The 15,378-nt window shown below is 41.1% G+C and overlaps 1 protein-coding gene across 1 annotated transcript; it reads left to right on the top strand.

The window, feature by feature from the left end:
* The first annotated feature begins 1,568 nt into the window (after positions 1–1,568).
* On the top strand, positions 1,569–10,610 carry LOC125532544 (fatty acyl-CoA reductase 1-like). The gene is made up of 11 exons (XM_048696575.1): positions 1,569–1,647; positions 1,920–2,023; positions 4,699–4,898; positions 5,342–5,442; positions 5,597–5,789; positions 5,902–6,063; positions 6,173–6,353; positions 6,416–6,435; positions 6,517–6,763; positions 7,083–7,207; positions 10,333–10,610. The coding sequence occupies exons 1-11, from the start codon at positions 1,569–1,571 to the stop codon at positions 10,493–10,495; spliced, it is 1,575 nt and encodes a 524-aa protein (XP_048552532.1). The 3' UTR covers positions 10,496–10,610.
* Positions 10,611–15,378: the final 4,768 nt, after the last annotated feature.

The following is a 15,378-nucleotide window of genomic DNA, read 5'->3' as shown; positions in this document are numbered from 1 at the left end:
TCTTTGCTTACCCTTTTATATGGCGATTGGTTGATAAATTACACTGGGCTTACGAAAAAACACATGGCAATGTATGTTTTTTGTGTGTGTAGTGTATGAGGCAATAATGTGCAAATTGCAGACGTGTTCCTTGTGGTCATCTCCGTTCAAATAGGTTTTGATATGTTTGGTCGCGTGTAATGATGGTCTTTGTGATGACCTCGTACGGCGACCTACTGCTCACAACTAGCATCTCCCCGATGTAATAGTAGATGACGACATGTTTTAAAGCGTAGATGGCGACTGTTAACTAATGAGTTTTCTTAGTAGGGTATGATTTGGGCAGCATCGCAATACCACACGCACATGCACGCGCCACTGTCCGGCCACACACTACACTACGACGTAGCCGAAGCGAAGCGTCGCACGTAAAATAGCTAGACGTTATGTGTACCTGTCCATCGATCTGGCCTAATTGTAGTAGAGATATAATGCATATTCCGGCCGGCCGGTCGCGGAAGTGCACCTAGAAGCAATGCATCGAACTTGGGGTCCGTTACTCATTATTTCATTAACATGGTCATTTCGGACTGTCCATTTTTTTTAAAAAGAACAGATATGTAAAGGGCAAGTAAACAGTATGCAGCGAGTGTTTGATCTAATAAATATCAAAAAAAACAAACATAGGTTTGGCAGGTGGACACCCATGCACTCTACAATCCATGGTGAACGGCCAACTAAAAGAGGTCGCAACGGGTATTGTCGTTGCGGCAAAAGTCAAACTCATGCACAATATTTCGATGCCGGCCACCTTGGCTAGGGTGTTTATGTGTAAGGTCTTAGACGGTCTTGAAGATGTTGACCCTTTTGAACAACCTCAAGGTTCAAATGAGGGAACACACTACAAGCTCAGACAGTGCCCGGGTTGGCCCCTTAGGTGCCGCAAGATGCCCGAGAAGTCCACCTGACCACCATGCCATCATCGGAGCACCCGCCGGACCATTGCGCCATCCACTAGACCACTCACCGGACCACCGTGTCATCAACTCGACCACCTGTTAGACCTCCATGCTACCCTTCAGACCATCATGCTGCCACTAGAGTCGACTGTCGTACCACCGCTCCGCCGTCGCAGCCCACCACCGCGTCGACGAACCACGGTGCCACCGTTGACACAATCCGCACTTCCGTCATCACCCACCACCGTTACCACCAGAGCCGATGTGGTCTTCAAAAAGAGATTTCTCACTGACAAGACCCATATGTTAGATTTAATATTGGGAAAGAATTATTAGGCTCTGAAAAAACATCTCACCTGCAAACTTCTCCTAACTTATTGGGACAGACCCAATAACTACTTATTCGGGAGTTTTTTCCAGGGGGGAGGGGGCTCTGTTAGAGATACTCTAAAGCTATGGCCATAAAGCACCCACGTCCCCCACGGAAGAAATTAATATCACCCACGCGGATGGTTATCCTGCCTATAAATAGCTAGCACCCAGGCCACAGCGATCACCCACACAAAGATTAATCCAGCTATAGGCAGGCAACGTGCATTGGAGCGTTGATCTGCAAGCATCCAGGAAGCCATGGACGCCGCTGCGGTGATCGGGTGTTTCCGGGGCAGGAGCATCCTCATCACCGGCTCGACGGGCTTCCTCGGAAAATGTACGTACATTTGAGTACCAATCTACTCATGCACTGGTTCTCCCTCCTTTTCTAAGTAGAATGATCTTTATTTAGTGGCAGATTTAGCATAGGGCTGGACAGTCACGTCCTAGTCCTATATATCATATTAGTGTTGCAAAAAGAAAGTTAGGCGTAGTTGTTTGATTACTGGTCCACGCATGGCTTAGCTTACTAATCAATTCAGAGGTTGAATCAAGTCAAAAATATTTAGAGCTTTGTGTGCAATAACGTATATGCATGGTATAATGTAGTGCTGGTGGAGAAGATACTAAGGGTCCAGCCGGACGTGAGGAAGCTCTACCTTCTTGTGCGCTCACCAGACGCCGCATCCGCCCAGCATCGTGTGCTCACCGAGGTACGTTTGCCTTCAGTCTAACAATAGAATCAAGGGAAGATCTGGACTATGAATGATGAATAAAAACAAATCTGTCCTCTCTTACCTAAGAGAAATGAGATGATAGTTTGGCCTTTGTATCAGATACTATCTCTTAGTCAGATGCTAATTTAATTTCATATGATCTCCAGACATCCATTGACCGCTGTAGACAACGCTAAGGAATAACCCACGGTATATATAACAAATAGTAATAGTAATCATCATCATCATCGTCACCTTTAGATAATGGCAAAAGATAAAAGAAGGATGTCTTTGTCACAACTATGCATACCCTTTCTTTCTTCAGCCCTTCCTTTTTCCTATCTAGTCGTAATCATGAGTATGTGGTAGTTAAGTAAGCCATGATTGCATCTAACATAGGACAAAATACACTTAAACAAGCCTCTCCTCCTATGTCAATAGAGTGCACTATCAGGAGCCATCACATGTTTCACACAAATCTTTTACATTATGGCCAAAATGAAGGAATAAACTAACTACTACTATTACTCAATGTCTTAAATAGTGGTTTTCATGGCATAGAGGTGAGATCCCTATAAACTACCAAAAGTTATAGCTAGCTATCATGGAAGCTACCAACAATAGTATTTTGACATCAAAATATAAAAATAATAAATATGCATACATGGTAAGCCTTACAAGCAATTGCAGTTTTTTTTGCGGGGTAAGGAAATCGTAGTTTTGAAACATATTTAAACATATTGGAATGAATAACCATAGTTTGTATGAAATCATGTAATTAATCGCTAAAAGAACATGGATGTTATTGAAATATATGTTTTTGGTCTAGATAAGTTGATTTACAAATCATAATTTTGAAAATAAGAATTCCTGTCATAAAAATGTTTATATAAAAAATTGGTCAATTACAATGATAAACTAAATAGAGACTGTAACCAATTATCAAAAATAACTTTATATAATTAACTCGATCAAGGTAGCCTGCAATGGTGGACGGGTTCAGCCCATGAAAAGATCAAGCGGGTGGGGTCCATCTAGCAATCCATTAATCTCGAACGTGCGTCTGACCGCATCTTCGCCTATTGCCGAGGCTCTGCCGCTCCGCTGCCCAGATTATCTCGAAAAACCAACTTTATATAATTAACCTATATTCCAAGTGCCCCCACAAAACAAGACCTGTATTTCAAGTGAAACATTTTATTTTAGTAGCATTTTTTTACCATGTGACATTTTAAATTGTCAAGTATTCTACCATAAATACCATTACATGACTCCCTCGATTCATTCGCCCGGCCCTCCGCTATTTTAGTATTCATATATTTTTAAATATTTTATATAATAACATGTATCTAAGTTACATAATTACGCAAGAGTATACTTTGGTTACATAAGTTATTCAAATTCAGGGGACTCGGTTTTGCGTTTCGCACCAGGGCCCCAAATTTCTAGAGATAGCTCTGGGTGGGCCGCACTAGTCGAGCCAGTGATGAGGATCTTCCTGATTATGCACCTGGTGTATGCTTGATTTTACTGGAAACGTCACATCATTGGCCCCACGAGGCAATGTTGATAGACAAGTCGTCGAGAGAAGAACACGCCACATCCCACCTCCAGATGACACAATGTCGAAGAACACATACCTCTAATTCTTTTTTTAATATATTGTTAGTGGGCTAGTATTATATCTAAGGATAATATTTGATGGGCCCCATGTTCTCCTTTCGTTGCGGGCCCCTGAAATCTCAGGACCGGGCCCGTGGAAACAACAAGCTATGGTGAGTATGATGTTAAAAAAAAGAAGCTATGTCAAGTATATAGAAGAGTTATTTGGAGACATTGCGCTAGTGGCTAATATACATACAATTACTGAAACATTGCCCGTCAATTAACGCAACTATAGCACGGAAATTCGCAGGGGCACACACCTACCCAGCCGTGTCCGGCCACACAATTGCCTCACGATCTGCAAAGTTGTTGGATTCCGCACCATGGCACACCAAGTTTTAAGTTTTAGTTTCTGGAATTTGTGATATTTTTTTCGTTCTTTGTATCAAGTTTCAGTAGATGAAACTTAACAAAGTTCTTTAAAGTCCCCAAAACATATATTAAAAGGGTCTTATTTGAAATTCTTCATCACGACAAATAGGAATATGAAATCGAAACTTAATCTGGATTTCTATTTAAAAGATACGAAAGGTTGAAAATTGAAAGCTAAAATAAAAACGGGGCCAGTGCCCCCACACATGCGTGCCACAAATTCCCTCCCAGCTATAGCAATCCATGTAGAGCCTTTGTAATATATGTTAGAAAAATGGGGTCCGTTCCCACACGCGTGAGTGCCACAAATTTCCTCCTAGCTATAGCAAGCCATGTAGAACCTTTGTAATATATGTTTGCCCGCCTCTTCAAGCTGACTCGCGGACTCCATCATGTTGTTCCTCGGGTAATCTGGAGAGCATGAATCGCCATGTCTTCTGTGGTGTTTACTTCTTCAAGATGCAAGTCTAACTAGTGACACGTTGACAGTCACATTGTTGTTTCCCTCCTAGTGCCGTTTTTGAATGTGTGGTCCAATCCTCGCTATGGATGTTAAAAGAAGTTAATCTGTATTAATTTATTTGTGGAATTCAAGTATCTTTCAAACTTAGCTTTTCTTATACTATTTTGTGTAGGTTGTTGGAACAGAACTCTTTGATGTTCTGCGAAGCAGGCACGGAGCTGATTTCAACTCTTTGATAAAAGACAAAATTTTCCCTTTAGCTGGAGATATCGTGTACGAAAATTGTGCACTCCCAAGCTCTACGATTGAGCAGATATCCAAGGAAATTGATGTCATTGTCAGTGTAGCTGCAACTACTAGCTTCTACGAGAGGTGCTTATAATACTAGTAGACTGAGAAACATTTATTTCTTAATCGACTGACATGGACACCCGATTCAGAGTACCAACTTCTTTGGAGAAAAGTAGTATAATAAATTCTGCTAAATACTCATAAATAAGAGTCATGTAGTTTCAAATAGAAAAACTTCATCTATATATCGGTCTAGTGCTTTTTCCAGTCATGCATAACCTTGTCATCTTCAGTACATTTTTTGCGAGGGTTCATCTTAAATACATTTTTTATAAATATGGTTTGTTGATCTACACTAGGAACATTAATTGATATATGAGAAACCTAATGACAAACAAGATACTTATCGTGTTAATGAAGAGATAGCCAATAGGAAATTTAGGTATGTCACCATTTGATGTATTGTTTTAGAAGGCTAACATATAGGTTGTGAATCAGCATATCACTGGATATTCCGTGTGCAGATATGATGTTGCTTTGGCTTCAAATGCCTTAGGGGTCGCCCATGTGTGCCATTTAGCAAACAAGTGTGGTAATCTCAAAATGCTCCTTCATGTTTCCACAGGTAAGAACGTCCATAACTCATGCTCCTTAGCTCATCTTTGTGAAAGTGATGAAACATATGTTTAAAATGTAGATGTTCTGTGCATATATATGATGAAACATCATATACTCACCAAAAGTAGTGATGTTGTTCTCGTTGTTGCTGTCTTGAGTAGCTTTTGTAGCCGGTGATCAAGAAGGCTTGTTAATGGAGAAACCATTCAAATCAGGGGAATCACTAAGGAAAGGTTACAACTTGGACGTTCAAGCTGAGATAAAATTAGTTGAGAATTTCAAGTCAACACTCAGGATGCATTCCTCTAATGACAAGTTAGAAAAGAAGAAAATGAAGGAACTTGGGTTGAAAAGGTTTGGAAACATAAATATACATATCATTTGAATGATTTTCTATAAACATATGTGACCAAGATGTTCTAGTTAACATAAGTAACATGAGCTAATTAACAACATTTTTTTCAAGGGCTAGGCACTTTGGTTGGCCTAACGTGTACTCACTCACAAAGGCTTTAGGGGAGATGTTGCTTGGTAACTTAGGACGAGACCTTCCGGTTGTCATAGTCCGCCCTAGCATCATACTCAGCACTTTCCAAGATCCAATGCCTGGATGGATAGAGAGGACTAGGTAATTTTTTTTAAATGAAGTGTTTGTCCTTCATACTAACTCGTTTTATGCAACTATATTAGTACTTATATTATGTGTGTGTTAGTTGATTATGTCACATTGGTTGCAGGACAATTGATATGTTGTATGTCGCCTACAATGACCAAAAACTTCCATGTTTCATCGCCGACCATAATGTCATAAGTGATATGGTGGGTATTGCACAAAAACTAATCCAAAACATACATACACATATCAAAAGTTGTTTAACCATGTACAGAGGCATGTGTTTGCCAACTACGTCAAATAGGGTGCCTAGAGATTATTCTTAATATAATTCTGGGCTGTTAGTGTATTATTAACGCATATGAAGTTTATACATTTCACTCATATGTAATTAACTAGCATATACGTTTATGGGGTATTCTTATAGTTATAGGTTTGAATTTAATTTGAAAACTACAATATTTATAGATACCAGCACAGAGCCATGGCCATTCATTGGGACCAGCACAGAGCTCAAGCAATTTACCATGTGACCTCAGGCCATCGGAATCCTTTGAACTATTCTATTACAGAGGAATCACTTTATGAATACTTTCGTGCAAATCCTCGTGTATCCAACAGTGGGATGATTGTCAAGAATAAAAGGGTGCTCCTTTTCAAGAAATACACACATTTCCATTTATACATGATCCTACGGTATAAGATAGCATTAGAGGTACGCACATTTTTCTTTCCAATTCATATGTACTTTCAATCTATGTGAATATGTAGACGTCGACAATAATAGCTACAAACTACAGGTTCAATCTCCAAGAACCCTCCCTTTATTTTGCTTTAGTACGCGTTACAATATGCATTGGTACTTAGAATATTTCGAATTATAGATGAGAGAGAGAGAGAGAAGTTTTAACAGAAAAGAAAGAAATACAGGTTCATATTCAAGTCATTTAAATAGATATTTACTTAGGAATGATGAAATAAATATGTTAAAACTGTGAATTATGTAATGACTTGGGAAATCTTGTGATATACAGATGTTGCATGTGATGAGTGCATTTGGGGGTTCATTTTCCAAGAGTTACAATAAGCTGAACCGCGGCTACAATTTCCTGATGCTTGTCGCCAAGTTGTACGCTCCATATGTCTTCTTTAAAGGGTGGTGAGCAACTTCAACTTAATTTTGTAGATTACCACAGAAGTAACGCTATTTTGTTATAAGAGTCTAGAACCACGTACCATTTAGTGATTGGTCTCACAAACCAATATTTACTTTTGGCTTTCATTTCACAGGAAGTAGATTTAGTTTATTTGAATGTTCTGGAAACTACATGTGAACTTTTTATGTTAGCATTGTTTCAATAATAAGTAGTTCTTTGAATGCTTCTTAAGTGGATAACTACAAGTAAATTTCACAAGACCTACCATGACTTCATGTTTGTGTTAGAGAAGTTTAGAATAACACATGTTTGGAACTAGATGTTGCTAGTGGTAGTTGGTACTTGCTATATAAGGACATAATAGTGGCAGTGATGCAAATTTTACTCTATTCTTAAAAATATGTAGTTCCTACCAAAAAATTGTAGCCTCCATCATCAAGGACCAGCTAGAACATTCTGTTTGGGGAAAAGGTATAGTGATGTTTCATAGTGTAGGTTGGGTTATCTGTACAAGTGTGAACGTTTTACTGAGAAATTTGAGAATGTTGTACTAGTGCTAACTATTATGGTCGATGTGTACTAGTGCTAACTATTCTAAACTAACTTACCAAGTATTAGGTACAACTAAAAATCTAGAATGCATGTGCAAGCAATGTTACATATATAATCACTTAGGTAAAGGAAAATGGTTATATACTCTTGGGGGTGCGTACTTCCACTCTTCAAATACTACATAGATGAAGTGATTATACCCAGTTATCATTTTTAATATAACTCGTATTTAGGTATCCTAGAATAATTAATAAGATATATTTATACATGAACACTCGACCTTGTCTCTAAAGACCCTATGTTGAGCTTGACCTCATTAATGGCTTGTAAATAGCATGGTAATATACACACTGCAGATTTGATAATTTACATGCAAACACCACGGTAACTGACCAGGGAGGGGTTGGGGGAGTTGTTGGAACATAGCCACGGTAACTTCAGTGTAAATAACACAGTATTTTACACACTACTGAGCTGATAACTCACGTACAAACACCATGGTAACTTTGACCCATGAAAAAAGTTGTTGCAAACATACCCTCCTTAACTTCTGTGTAATTAGCATGGTAATTAACATAGCACATACATGGTAAGTTACGTACAAACACCACGGTAACTTTCACCTAGAGAATTTTTTTATTGATTACATACACCTGGTAGCTTCTGTATAAATAACATGGTACTATACACACCACATGATAACTTACTTACAAACACCCTAATTATTTTGACCCAGAAAGAAGGTTGTTGAAACATACCTGGTAACTTTTGTGTAAGAAGCGTGGTCACTTATGTACCCAAGGTGTGGTAAATTTTTGGCCCGAAAAAAGCCATCGAGGCATACCACATAGGATCTAGTTTTGAAGGTCTTGTCAAGACGGATTCAGAGATTAAAACAGATTTTGAGTCAGACAGACAGTTTGAGATACAAAACGTTTTGAATTTTTGAAATGGAAGAATTTATGATAACATCAATTTTTTGTCCTCTAGTACGTATGCATGCACATGAATGAGAAAGAAGGTTTGGAACCATTTTTATGCCCCGATAATTTAGTGTAAACAACATGATGATAACTTGCATACCTCGGGCCTGGTAACTTTGGACCCAAAAATATACCATCAGAACATATCAACATGGGATCTAATTTCAAAGATCTCGTCGCAACGAATTTAATTGTGAATAAAACATTTTGAATTTCAAAATCATAGAGAATCTAGGTTGAGATCATGCATCTCTTTTGCATTTTTCATGCATGCAATTAGTTGCTCTAAAAAGACTCACACATGCAAGGGGAAAGAAATGCAGTAGGAACACGAACATCCACAAAGGAATCGTCCGGTTTGATTACTCGAATCGTGACGTTCGTCGGTTATTTCAGCCCATTAAGGATTATAATGAGGTATACTATATTTATTTAAGAGGTATATTTTGTGTGGAAGTACATAAAATCCAAGGAGTCCATATCACTTGGATAGAATTGGTTATAGCTCTTTGTTATTTGTAATATGCTCCATTAGTAATTGTTATATACATGAGAGGAGCTCTACTAAAAAAAATCCAAGTTCATATATTTTACATAGTTTGCATCATTGCATATATACTGCTTTTTTGTATGTATGAAGTGTTTATTGCAAAAAGTAGGGGCTGGAGATATTCTTTCATGCTACTCATATTACGATTTCTTAAAATAATTTATTAAAACTATATTGAGAAAGATAAAGTGGTATACTAGATACATACAAGAGGTATGTTAACCGTGGCATCCATACCTCAGGAGTATAGAATATGTGTGTGTGTGTGTAGCCCTAGGAAAAATCTATACAAAATATAGTAAACCGGTGTACAAAATGTAGTAATTTCCACAATATTGTAGTAAGGCGGTAACATTGATAGTAAAAAATATTATTGTAGAATACTAATGTTTGTCCACACTTTTACCATGCATGCTTGTATATTTGTATATGTATAATAGATACATAGGTATAATAGGTACTCTTGTATATGAAGTTTCAGGAAGACATGACATCCTAGGTATTCTGGAAAAAACTAACAAAATCGAAGCTTTGTTCAAAAACACTATTTGAATGAATGGTAAAGTCAGATCGTATTTTCCTTACTACGAAATACCCTAGGTGTCATTCCTTCACGAAACTACACAACTGAGTAGAATGGTCGACCAAGATTGATACCCCAAAATTCAGATTTTTCTTCTTCTTCTTCTTCTTCTTCTGAATTTACTATTCACGGGGGTGCGCATGAAACCATGTTGAACATGTGTATTTTCGGGTGTAATAGTTACTTACAAGATATATATTGAATGTGGGATTACGTACACCTATGAGTACATATATTTTCACACAATATATATTTGATTTCATAGATCTTAGCATACATTTCCATAGACTTGGCCAAACTTAAAATTGTTTGACTTATGACTAATCTAAAACTTCAATTAATTTGGAATGTAGGATGTATGGATTTTGCCTCAAGGTTTTTGTTGGCTAGAGAATGTTTTAAATTGTTTGTTGCTCATTATTTACTGTACTTATCCAATTTTCCATGTGTCCTACAAAGCTTTGATGACACGAACATGAGGAAGCTGTGGGTGGCGACCACTACAGACAAGCTAAATGAGGATTCCATGTTTGATTGTGATCCTGCCTGCATCAACTGGAGCTCGTATCTCGTGAACACACACATCCCAGCTGTTATGGTGAATTCACGCAATGCCACATGAAAAAGGTCGACAGGATTGCATAAGGGACGCAAATTATAAAGTTTATTGCCAAGTCGGGAATGAGCATATATGTATATGCACTATATGTATGCATTGTTTTGTGTATGGAGATATATCGTCATAATATACCCGTCCTTTCCATGTACGTACCTTAAATATACATAATAACATAGACTAAATATAGGTGCCTATGTGTGTCACAGCCATATGCGATATATGTAACACTTCCTATGGAGATAGTGTGTTCTATCAGATTGGTTGTCCCGACATTTAAATACATTATAACTAATCATTTTCCCTGCTCTCTCAGGCCATTAACATTTTTAACCATTGGATGTGTTGTTTTGACGATTCCTGGCCACTGGATGTCGTTCTAATCCCGCGTGGGTTACGTACGCTGGTCACCGAGCGCTTAACACTGGTGGGCCGCTGCTCCCGGAACTAATTCCGTTGTTTCCTATGACTTGGGCCAAATGGGCTAGGTTCATGTCTGGAGGGAGAGGCCGCTACTCCGGAGACAAAATCCAAAGCCGCTCGTTCACCACGACCTTGACTTTCCCTAAAAGAAAAAAAAACTCAACCTTGACCTTACCTCGAAAAAAAAACCTCGACCTTGACCTCTCATCTCAATCCACCTCGACCTATCCTCTCCGGAAACCCTGCACATGCCGCCACGCCGCCATTCCCTCCGGCTCTTCGGACCTCGCCCCATGCAGCCGTCCGTGAAGTGAAACGACGCCTCCGCCATCGCCCAGCCACCGTCCTCCTTTTCCTGTCTTTCCCCAAGACGAGTGCATCAGGGAGGGGTCACCGCCCCGGCGATGCCTACTCTGGCCAATATCACCCCCGCTCACCAAATCATGTGTGAAGCACAAGCTTCCGATGCCTCTGCTACCTTCCCTATTCCTGTGCGCCTCCTACTACACCAGCCATCCCAACGACCTCTTGAATACGCAGGTATTCCACCTCCACTCACCGATCTACCCGGCGGTCCAGACCCCCGCGTCGCCTCCCTGGCGGCTCGGGGGAGACAACCCTAGCCGCCGCAGCTCTCTTCCCCTCCTCCTGTCGTCCCAGCGAAGCTCGGGCTGACCCAAGGAAGGTGGCGGCAGGGCAGCTTTGGGCGCGGGGCACGGGCGCGAGGTGCTGTGCTGCAGCGAGATGTCATCCAGATCTACGCGGCGACGCGGCGGAGGCATGGAGCTGCGGGCGGCGGTGCCGCGGCAGGGCTCCGCGCCAGGAAGCTGGGGCGGCGGCCCCAGGGGCTCTCGACGGTGGCGCCGCCGCTACGGCTGCGGGGGCAGCGTGGTGGCCGCCCGTGATGCCTGCTCGCGACGATTCGGGGCGTCCCCTGCTTAGATCTGGTCCGGCGAGGGTGGTGGTGGCCCGGGCGCTCGCCAGCGGCCCTGCTTCTCTCCTCCGGCGTGATGCTGGGATGTCGTTGGTGCGGCGGGCGTGGTGGATCTGGAGGTGGTCCAGATCGATGGCTGGCGGTGTTGCTGGGGGCGCGGGCAGCGGGCGGCCTCTGGCCTGGAGCGGCCAGATCCGGAATTTGGCGTCCGGAGGCCCGGAGGTGGGTCGGCCGACGACTGTCTGCAGTCGGGTTGCTTGGTGGCTCCTTGTGGGGATGGTGGTCCGCGGTGGCATGGTCGGGGCAAGGCCTTCGGGTTGCTCTGGCTTGCGTGCCGGCGGCGCTTCGGCTGGTTCTTGGGCGGTGTAGCAGGTGGCGTCTGCTGCTCCGGTTTGGTGGTGGTGTGTTGGAGACGCCGTCTCCGGCATAGGTGCTCGGCTCCCTGACGAAAGTCATGCTCGACTTCGGTCTGGGCTGGTGGCGAATGATGCCTTCGGGTGTGATTTTGCCTTGTTGGAGGCGCCATCGAGGGGATCCGACACCTCTCCCTTCTTCGAGTACTTGTCTCCCGGTGAAAACCGTGTGTAATGGTGGCGCCATTGGCGTCATTACTTTGTTGAAAGCATTGCCTTGGAGCCAAGTTGGATGCTCGGAACACTTGATAGTGGTGGTGCGGTGGATCTGAAGTGGGCAGCGTTTTGGTGTGCTTGGTGCCATTGGTGGTGCATCCGTCTGGGCTGGTCGTTGGTCGGCAGGAATGCGGCAGGAGCTCCCCTCGGTGATATGTCCGTCGGGGGCGATGGTGGTGGGCACTTGGTGCGCACACGACATGCTTGTGGCGCCAGGCGAGTTAGGTTGGGCGCCCTCTCGGGGTCGGAGAGGCACTTGTTCGCTCCTCTTTCGTCGGACATGTCGTTTCTCTCCGGCGACGGTGATGTCGTCTTACATGCTCGTAGCTGTCTCCTGTATGTCCTGTTGTGTCCGAGCCTAGGTGTGGTGTACTCTTTGTAAAGGTTTTAGCTTGGTTTCCCTTAATTAACCGAGCATCGATTTCTTTACCGCTTCTTCTAATCAATCGAAATACACAGCTCTCCTACGTCTATTTCAAAAAAAAAACTCACCGATCTATCCGTGTCCGGATTTAACATACCTGCTCGTATGTTTGTGTGATGTTTGCCATGTCATTTTTTTGTGCAGGTAGCAAGGTGAAACTCGACCGCGAAGTACATGGAATTTTGGTTTCGGATATATGTTCACAATACTACTCCATCACTTCTAATGTTTCGAGATACCAGTTTTATATAACTGTTCGTTCATGCAGAGGTAGAATTTTTTCGAACATTAAAATAAGATCAAAATTGTATATAGTTGAATGGATAAATGGCACTATAAAACTCTTCAAATTTTCTGCAATGACGACCCTTTGTTCAGTGAAATAAGTTAACATGTAATACTGCTTTTGGTTTCTTAACATTCACTTTAAATAGTTTTAGATTGGTGAGTAAGTTGTGGTTGATTTCTGTTTTTTATTTCTACAGATTTTTGTAATAGTCGACACTCAATTCTTTCTTTTGTGCACACATCATGTGCCTGAAGTTGTGCAAGCAACAAGAAAAATAACCAACTATCTAGACTAATGGAGCATTTCACACCACAGTTTTGCAATGTTTCTGCTTTACAAAGAGCAATAAACAAAGACGCAGAACGGTAAACCTGGCATGGCCACTGACCACTAATTTCCTGCCGAGATGATTTTTAATATGTTTGTTAACTCAGTGCTAAATTTATGAATGTAGACTCGAAACTACTTTATCCTGCTCATCCATGCATTGACCAATTTCCGGAAGAGGAGATTAATAAGATGCCATTGTGTAAAAAAAACCTTGATAGCTCTTTGAATCGATATAAGTAACCAACATTTTTAAGAATAACAATTAAGTTGAAGAAAAATAACTAGAAATATTTCAGATCATGTTTTATCAAAATGGGAGAGCTATTGGAATCAACAATTGTAGTACAACTCTTAGATAGAGGAAAATGATGAGGTACAGTTTTGGTTTCTGCTTTGACATATTAAGGACACTGATTTTACACCTTCGCTTGTTTGTTCCAAACCGTCAGACTTGGGAGCCATGTTATTACTTGTTAGTGATTATACTGTGGAACTGTATCCAATGACTAATTTTTCTCCGTGTGTAAATATGTCTTCGAAACATCTTTTCTTTTCACAATGCAGACTTGGAAAAATATGTGTTCCTTTTAATTTACATATGTTCTGCTAGATTCCTTAATTATCACCACTCATCTTAGAAAATACAAGAAATATCTGTAATTCTGCATTTAGATTACCTGGAGCTAAGACACGTATGCGACATGCAGGTATTGTGAGAACATTTCCGTTTTTTGTGCAAAGGAGATGTGTGGGCTGAAGTAAGTAGTACCATCTATTTCCTTCAATTAGTAGAGTCTGATGCGTTGCAGGAATTGTAAAAAAAAATGGTTGCCATTTCTTCATTTTTATACTATAATACAGCAACAACAGAATTACATAAAGCCTCGCCTCAGGATTTAGATATTTGTTTTTAGGGAGAACAATTAGCTTTGGTTTGACAACGAATAGATATGTAAATTCAATGTGATTCGCCTTAGAATGAACATTCCCTTGTGATTCTTAAGATCTTTGGATGAATGGATCTTGATAGTGGTCTTTAGGTGTTCACATTATATATGCTTTTGTTCTTCGGCACCTAACAAGTATGAACATAGGGCATGCAGCTTCCAACTATTACTTCGTAATACGCTTATTATGATGTGTACAAATTACATCATTGTTTAGGACCTAATAAGTATGAACATAGGGCATGATAGGTTTATGTCAAGTCTTTAGTTTAGTCTGCACATCTGTTCAGTTTTTTGTTCATCAGATTGATGATGTAGATTTAAGTGCTTGTGATCACTATGCATCTACTTAAAAAAAGTACCATTAACTCTGCAAGTTGTTGTCATCATATCATTATTTTCTGCAGTTTCTTTTAGCCTTGCACATAATTAAGTTTGTAATTGTTGGTGTGAGTTGGAATTTATATATCTGTAAGAGGCCTGGAGTGTAAAATGTACAAATAATATAGATAGAGAATAGAGAGATGGATCGAGAAGAGATCCAGAAAATTCCCCATCCATCGCCTCTGCCTCTCTCTCTCTCCGTTCTTCCACCTAGCTCACTCAAATCTGCATCATTTTCGTATGAGATTCAATATGGTATCAGAGCAGGTTCGTTCCTGTGTGTTCCACCTGAAATTTTGAGCGAAGATTGGCCGCTGACGAGGTGCTGTGTCGCCGTACTCTGGAGCTTGCGGTCGCTGTAGTCGTGTGTTGTGGTGTGGTCTCTCCGAATCCCCGTCTTCATCCCTACTGCAGTCCGCCGTCCGACCCGGCCATAGGTCTGCAGCGCTGCTCCGGTTTGGTGAGTGGTTTGCGGAAAAGTCAATTTCATCCCCAAAGTGCCATCGTTCTTCCTGGTACCTATCACGCC

The sequence above is a fragment of the Triticum urartu genome, chromosome 1 (assembly GCF_003073215.2).
Source record: "Triticum urartu cultivar G1812 chromosome 1, Tu2.1, whole genome shotgun sequence".
Lineage (NCBI taxonomy): Eukaryota > Viridiplantae > Streptophyta > Magnoliopsida > Poales > Poaceae > Triticum > Triticum urartu.
This window is presented reverse-complemented; position numbering and strand designations above follow the sequence as displayed.

What these genes read in the sequence shown, in the direction of transcription:
- LOC125532544 (XM_048696575.1), top strand. Translation starts at nt 1,569, where the DNA reads ATGGACGCCGCTGCGGTGATCGGGTGTTTCCGGGGCAGGAGCATCCTC. An exon ending in TGCCAACTACGTCAAATAGG is followed by an intron (nt 6,354 to 6,415) that starts GTGCCTAGAGAT and finishes ACGCATATGAAG; the next exon opens with TTTATACATTTCACTCATAT. An exon ending in TTTATACATTTCACTCATAT is followed by an intron (nt 6,436 to 6,516) that starts GTAATTAACTAG and finishes CAATATTTATAG; the next exon opens with ATACCAGCACAGAGCCATGG.